Source organism: Cavia porcellus, unplaced genomic scaffold, assembly GCF_034190915.1.
Source record: "Cavia porcellus strain 051 isolate PalLab524CR breed Dunkin Hartley unplaced genomic scaffold, mCavPor4.1 scaffold_8, whole genome shotgun sequence".
Lineage (NCBI taxonomy): Eukaryota > Metazoa > Chordata > Mammalia > Rodentia > Caviidae > Cavia > Cavia porcellus.
This window is the reverse complement of record NW_026947491.1, coordinates 42,952,764-42,960,600: the sequence shown is the minus strand read 5'-3', so window position 1 is coordinate 42,960,600 and position 7,837 is coordinate 42,952,764. Positions and strand designations below refer to the sequence as shown.

General features: G+C 40.5%; 1 protein-coding gene across 4 annotated transcripts in view; it reads right to left on the bottom strand.

Annotated features, from left to right (window-relative positions):
* Positions 1–7,837, bottom strand: part of Slc4a8 (solute carrier family 4 member 8) — an 86,146-nt gene that overhangs the window by 34,120 nt on the left and 44,189 nt on the right. For all 4 annotated transcript variants that reach the window (XM_063254782.1, XM_005006465.4, XM_003476046.5 and 1 more), the window contains exon 12: positions 49–223. In XM_063254782.1, the coding sequence (XP_063110852.1) occupies positions 49–223 (175 nt within the window). The remainder of the gene's footprint in view (positions 1–48; positions 224–7,837) is intronic.

The following is a 7,837-nucleotide window of genomic DNA, read 5'->3' as shown; positions in this document are numbered from 1 at the left end:
TATTTTAATTCCTTTTTGGAACTATTACGAGTGGTTAAAAGTTCTTACTATGCGTCCCTCAGTGGCTTCTCCAAGCAATCCTCCAAAAGTGATGACAGGTGACATGCAGGCACAGTACAGGAACAGAAAAGAGGCCAGACACTGTAAGCTGAGTGCATCTCGGTAGTCGCTCCAGTACCAAGGCGCCTTCCGCTTGATATCCAGCACCAAGCCCCCAAAAAGTCTGTGGAAACACAGAAGAGAGGCTTCTAATGCAGTCCCTCATCCACAAAAGCTCATGACCAGAGCACATGGGAAAGCTTTTCAAATGTGCTCTGTACTGAGGTAGTATTTTGGCTTCAACTTGACCCCAAATACAGGAAATCTCTTTAGAGTCAGCACAGATCCCATTTGCAGTCAAGGACATGACTTACGGTACATGTGAGTAACTTATCCTGAGAATAAAAATAATTTGAATAAGCATATTATCCATTTTTTTAAAAGTTCAAAAACTTAAGAAAGTACTAGTCTGAAACTTCAAATTCTGAGCTGTTAGGATGAAATAAGTAAAAGCAATTTAAAATTGATTTTATTAAATATCTTCTGGATAAAAAGCCCTACCCATGTCCTTTCTTACTCTGAACAACCATCTACTTTGCTGTTGGGAAATTAGTGTAATAGTTCATTGACGTAATTGACAAGTAGTAGTAGATATACGGTGCCCAGAGTAATTCAGGTACAGAAGATGACCGGTAAGACAAACATGACCTTTGCTCCCTGAGACCAAGAGTGCAGTGCAGGAGACAGGCAGTGCTGAGGGCGCTAGAGGATCACAGAGCAGAGAGGCGCATTTCAGCAGGGACTCAAAGGATGAACCTGGAGAGCCAGATGAGTAGGAGAAAGCTAGCACAGGCAACAGCTATAAGGTGAGAGTGCATGCTGGGGTCAAGGTCTAGAACAGATAAGATGGATAACACAGTGTGAGGGGCAGCTACCAACGGACAAGGCTGGATGGAGAAGCTGATTCACAAAGGGCCTTGAAAATGCTAAACCAACTAGAACTTTGAACTAGAACTTTTATCTGAACTGCATGCCAAGTTACTGAAGGAGTATAAACAGCAAAGCAACATAATCAAACATGCATTCTGACAGGATCATTCTTATAGTGTGACAAGACAGTATCAACTGGGATAAAGGAAGAAGATAGATTTAAATGCTCATCAGGAAGCAAAAACAACAGGACTTTCTGGTAGGAGTTCAGAGCCCTCTTACACTACCTGGATGAGAAAGACAAGGGATGAGACTTCCTGCCCTGAGAAGAGCAGTGCTCCCAGATTGAGCCATTTTTTCTAAAAATGGAGTCAATGCAGTGAGAAGTTCAACTGAGTAACTTTGCATTCTACACAGTACATCATCTGGCTTCTACAAATCAGTGTCATCGAGTAAAAGGAAAGAAAGGGGGCTACATAGGACGGCAGCATAGTAACCAAACTCAAACCTGTATCAAACAAACTCTAGAAAAATACTAACAATCACAAGAAAACCCAACAATATGGACTGAGCAGCAGATGATATAAAGAATGAGCATTAATTCTGCTAGACTAGACAATGCCATAATTATTTTTAACTGTATTTATTAAACAAGGTATACTTCCCTGAAGTATTTGCATGGAAAAATGATATGATATCTTGGATTTGGCTTAAAATAATCTAGAAAAAATAAAAATAAATGGGAAGAAGTAGATGAAATGAGATTGGCAAAATATTGGTCACAGTCAATAAGTACCTGGAGATTCATGTGTTCTTTCTTTTTTATATGGTTGAAATTTTCTATAATAAAAAGCAAAAACAAAAAACAAGTTACTTCCTCACAGAAGAAGGCTTAGCCAGCTTTCTTTCCTTATCTTATAGAAGTCTGGAGAAGTACGTAAGGCCTGGGGTCAGGGGTAAAGCCACAGCACTTTCTCCGTTCAAATGCTCTGTCATTTAGCTAAGTACAAGGGATGCACAGGTGGAACCCAGGGCAGACACTGTTCTCTGTTACCCTCTTGCTCCTTTCCTCTGACTTCGGAGGATGTAGCTGGGATTGATCTTTCCTCCACTTATTGCAGAAACTTCAAAATCAGAGTGTGGGCTATAAGAAAGAGGCAATGCTAGCCTTGTGACCTGCTTTCTTTTCAGTCTTTCTGGCAAATCTGGCTTAGGTACATAAGCTATCTATAGGGTTCAACCTAGACTATGAGAGATTAGCCTCAGGGTCTGGGAACAAGATTCTCATTAATAATAAATTTGTACTTTGTCTTGCTCTCTACTAGATAAATAGCCCTCCAAAGGCTAACAGCAGTGATTAGTCTGAAGCAAGATTCAAGTATTGCTAGGCCCTTAGCTACTATAGCATCTTATTTCTGATGACTATTATCTCCTTATCACAAGTAACTTTCCTCTGAAGGGCATTATTTTGGGAAAAGAGTCTTCTTTGTACCCCACCGAGGTCACCTGATATGCTTCTATGATTGTCTGTCCCTTGACACAGTAGTCATCTTCAGTGAAGAGTGTCAGGCAAAAAGATTTATGGGACGGACTTATGGAATGATTTAGAGAAGAAAGACACCTGTCTACCTAACAGTGATTAAAAGAGTGAGAAGGAGGTGGTTTGGAGTTCACATAGATGGTATAAATATAAATTAATAAAGTAGTTTTTGAATACTGTTTATGGGGTCAGGCTCATAGCTCATTCACACATAAAATCAGATCATAGGTATTAAGCAGACATGGATGCTTCTCTTCATTTTGAAACTTCATTTCCTTTTCAACACTGCCCTTGATGTTCAAGGGGGGTGGCTATGAAGTTAAGCTTGATGCAAGAAAGGACTTACCCTCACTAGGCTCTGGAGCACTGATCTAGGGAAAACTCCCCTAAGGTTTAGGAATGAGTGAGTCATCCATTTGTCTGGTATGCTTTGGAAGAAATCATTTGAAGTCCTTTTTTCCATTAATCCTTCTCCAAAATTGGCAACCCTAATATAGGATATAAATCCAGCCTAAAGATCTCTCTATAGTACTTTCCTTGAAACACAGCTTCAGGACAGGAAGACGATACCCATACTTTCTTCTTTGTTATGTATGCCATCCCTGCTTGCATCAGCAACAAAGAGGTTCATGATATTGTCTGAGCCCTGGCTTGGAGGGTCAAAAAATATAGAGCTCGAGAGCCAGCAGATCCACCTCTGCCTGCCAGGCACCACCACTAGAAGGCCCTTCCCTAAAGGCTCTAGCACGGGCAAAGAGAATCAGCAGATCCACTTCTGCCTGTTGGGTGCTGGCACTGGAAGGCCCTTTCCTACAGGTGCCCAGCACGGGTAGACAGAGCCAGACAGATCTACCTCCGCCTGCCACTTGCCACCACCAGAAGGTCCCCTCCTGTAGGCAGCGAGCAGGACTCCAAATAGCCATACAGAACTCCAAATAGCCATAACCAAAGTACATCTACACCCAGACATATTATAATCACGATCCCAGAAATTCAGCACACGAACAGAATATTAAAAGCTGTTAGAGAGGGGCTGGGGATTTAGCTCAGTGGCATAAGCACCTGCATTGCAAGCAGGCGGTCATGAGTTCAATCCCAGGTATCAATAAAAAAAAAAAAAAAGCTGTTAGAGAAAAGAGATAGATCACCTATAAAGGAAAACCAGTCAGAATCACAGCAGACTTATCAACACAAACCATCAAGTCAAGAAGAGTTTGGAGTGAAGTGTTTCAAACTCTGAACAACTTCCAACCCAGATTGATCTACCCTGCAAAACTATCTTTTCAAAACTGATGGAAAAGTAAGATACTTCCATAAAGAACAACTGAAGGAATTCATGACTACCAAACCAAGCCTATAGAGAATGCTAAAGAATATTCTAGAGACAGATAAAGATGACCATGGTTCCAGGAACAGCAGCAGAGGAGGATCGCCAAACAGGACAGACAATTAAATGAAGGGGTAAAGTGGAGGGCCAACAGCAGGAGGGATAACATGGCAGAGACAAACCAATGTACATTGGTTGTAACCATTAATGTAGATGGCCTCAGTTCAGCAATAAAAAGAAACATAGGGAGAGTGGATCAAGAAACAACATCCATTGACATACTGTACACCAAAAACACATTTAACTGGAAAGGAAATTCAACTGAAAATCAAAGGGGAGAAAACAATTGTTCCATGTGACAGGAGACCGCCCCCCTCCAAAAAAATAAGCAACAGTAACTTGCCCATCAACCACAGAATGGATAAGAAAGATATGTTATTTTCATGCAGTGGAAAGCTACCCAGTTATAAAGTAGAATAATCTCAAGCCTCCTGTAGTTAACTGCACGCACCTGGAAATCATGTACATGGCCAAAACAGTTTGAACACATGTGTGTGAACCCTAGCATAAGAAACAAAAGGAGTTAATGGGATCCAAAAGCAAAATAGTTAACGTAAGAGCAAAGGAGAGGAAACACCTGGGAGGGAAAGGTGGAAACTACTGTCAATTTCTTATTGTCTTATCTAGAACTCTTGCATTGTTTATATAATTTTGTTAGGTTTGGCTTTATTCTGCCTTGTTTTGTTAGATATTATGCTGTCAGATATTAGGGGCAGCTATTTTGAATATAATGGAATACATTCAGGTAATCATAGTTTCCTATTATATTGCTTTGAAGTCTTATAATGCTTTCATTCATTCGTTTGGTTTTGTTTGATTGTATTATGTATGATATAATGAACTATTTTGAAGAAAACGAGACATTATGGTAGCCATTGCTGATTTATATCATCTTGTTTTGAAGTCCTATCATGCTTTTGTTCTTCTGTTTTGACTGGCTCTATCCTGTTGTATTTTATTTGATTTTATTATGTGTGATGGTAGGGACAGCTTTTCTGAGAAAAATGACATATTATAGTAGCCATTTTTCATTTCCTGTTATCTGGTTTTGAAGTCCTATAATGCTCTCCTTCTGATGCATGGTTTTATACTGTTTTGTTTTGTTTGATATTATTGTTTGTGAAGGTATGCTCAACTATAAGAAAACAAGAGACGTTATGTAGCCACTATTGATATCCTTTTATCTTGTTGTGAAGTGCTGTGTTGTCTACATTGTTCTATCCTTGTTTTGTTCTCTTTAAAATAAAAAGGAAAAAAGAAAATATAGAGCTCAAAATAATGTTTTCAGCCTCATCTCCTTTCCCATGGCCCCATCCTCAAACACTTCTTTATCCGAAAAGGATAATATAAGTTTGTGAGTTTTCTCTCAAGGTTGTGTAAAGTAGATTTTGCATTCAAAGAAACACAACTCATGTTTTGAATAATAATGTTAATAATGCTTTTAGACTACACAGCCTAGGAAGGTCCAAACACTTCTGGGATGTGCAGCCAGAAATTCACATTGCCTTTGGCATCACTTGAAATGGGAAGGAGTCAGAGGTGGCCTAGAATGGTGATGTCTGACAAAGTACCAGGTTACCAGGCTACCGTGGAGGCTGGGCCACATGTCTCGAGCGAGGTGTTTGAGGAAAACATCAGAAGCTCAGGAAGCAGACTACCAAGGAAAAGAAAGCTTTGAGCCCAGCGCTTCTTTTCATCTCTGTCCAGTTCCAGAGGTTTCTGACATGACATTCTGAGAAAACTTCAAACCTATTTAAACATACAATTTAAGATACTTAGGGTTTTGTCTTTATTTTGTTTGTTTGTTTGATGCTTGGTTTTTTAGGACAGAGTCTCACTTCAGACTGGTTAGAACTCACTACGTAACCCAGGATGGCCTCAAACCCATGGTAATCCTCTTGCCTCAGTGCCCCAAGTGCTGGGATTAAAGGTGTGTGTCCCCATGCCCAGCAGTACTTAGGTTTTGTGATTAAGCATGTGACAATCCTGACAATGTGGGATTTACTTTGGGAATATGAGGCATCACTTCTAAGATCTTAAGATGTTTCAGATCCAGTCTTACCATCTCTTATCCCCCACCACAGCATGCAGAATAGATCACAAGGGTGATTACACTCTAGTTCATTCTGTTTTCTTTGGTTCTGAAAGAAAGCTGAAGTATCACTTTACATAGATATACATCTGAAGAAAACCTGTTGCCATCAATCTCAAACTCTAAATCCTACAGTGTACATACCCTAAAATATAAAAAATACAAATCATAATTCTGAAGTATTATCAAACCTGCACTCAAGACCTTTTGTGGGGTTGGGGGTAGGGTGTTCTTCTTTGGACAGCCTCAGACCTGAAGCCACTATCAGGGGAGACACTTCTTTTGCTATATTAGCAGCAGGCCCCAACCTATTCAGATCTCTCTCAGTTTTAAGGAAGGTATTTAACTCACTCTTGGAGGCTGCTCCCTCTTTGCAGTGACCCCTTCAATTCCGATGCTGCTCCTTCTTGTCAATTCTCTCTCCAAGAAGAGTTATCTTCTTGCATCCTCAGATACATTCCTTCCACCAAAAATATACTCCCCTATCACCACACTGTTAGTTAAGCAACATTCTTTCCTATTTCTCTATCTCCTATTGTGGCTTCTCTCTGAAATTTTCCAGAAGTGGGAAAATAATTTCTCTCCACAACTGAAAAGAAAAGAAGAGTCTGAGTTTCCATTGTTTAGAAAAATGAGGAGAATAAGAGTTAAGAAAGGACCCTCCTGCGGCATAAGCGCCTGCCTTGCAAGCAGGCAGTCGTGAGTTCAATCCCCAGTACCGATAAAAAAAAAGAGAAAAAGACAAAAAAATAAAATAAAAAAAAAAGAAAGGAGCCTCAAGCAAGAAGAAAAGATGTGAAGGTAAAGAAGTAGAGGTCATAAAAGCTTCTTTCCATGATCCAAACCCTGCTCTAAAAATCTCTATCCCACAGATCTCTATAGATGCAAAGTAATACACAGAGTCAAAGCCACAGTTTCAAATTTTTCTCATAATCTCCAGACATCACTGAATACTACATCAATGCCAAACATCATCTTTTTACCACCTTCTTACCTAGGAAGTAAAACCCCCTGGTATGGGGATCTGTTATCCCTACCTACAATAAGGGATACCACTTCCTTGGATATCTGCCCTTAAAATACTGATGAAGGAGGGAAGATTGTCTATTCTGAGATCCACACATCTAAGACAGTGTCTATATTCCTACCATATATTATTGTAAACCCATATATTGAGTTCAGTCATCCAAGTATTGTAATCCTCTTTCTAGTTTTCCTCACAATCCAAAAAGTTATATTTGTAATCCTATTGAGACGATATTGGAATCACAGCAGGCTAATTTCAATCTACCATCACCAATCCAATCCACAGAGAGAATAAAGACACCACGACATGTCAAGGGGTCAAGGGGTCAAGGGCAGTCAAGAGGTCTTAAGTCAAATCCTCAAGGCCTCGATCCTAGGCCTCGCCCAGCATTTATTATCTTGTGAAGAAAGGGGGGGGGTGGCTCAGGAATGAGTGATAGTGAGGATGTTGGGGATTACTGAGCAACTTGAGCTGGTTGGCCAGGTTTAAGAATGGCATCTCTGGGGCTGGGGATTTAGCTCAGCGGCATAAGCACCTGCCTTGCAAGCAGGTGGTCATGAGTTGGATCCCCGGTACCGATAAAAAAGGAAAAAGACAAAAAAAAAAAAAAGAATGGCATCTCTGGGTAAACCGAATTGAGAGCAGAGCTGGCGGGGAAACCTGCATGGACCTGCGGTGAGTGATGGGAATAAAGACCCTTTCATAGACAAAGAGGCTCCAACAGATGACATTCTGGGACTGGGCAGACTGGCCAGAACAAGGGGCTGCAATGACTTCAGTCAGCTATTCCCTTCTCAAGCAGGATTGGTGGGGAGCACTTGA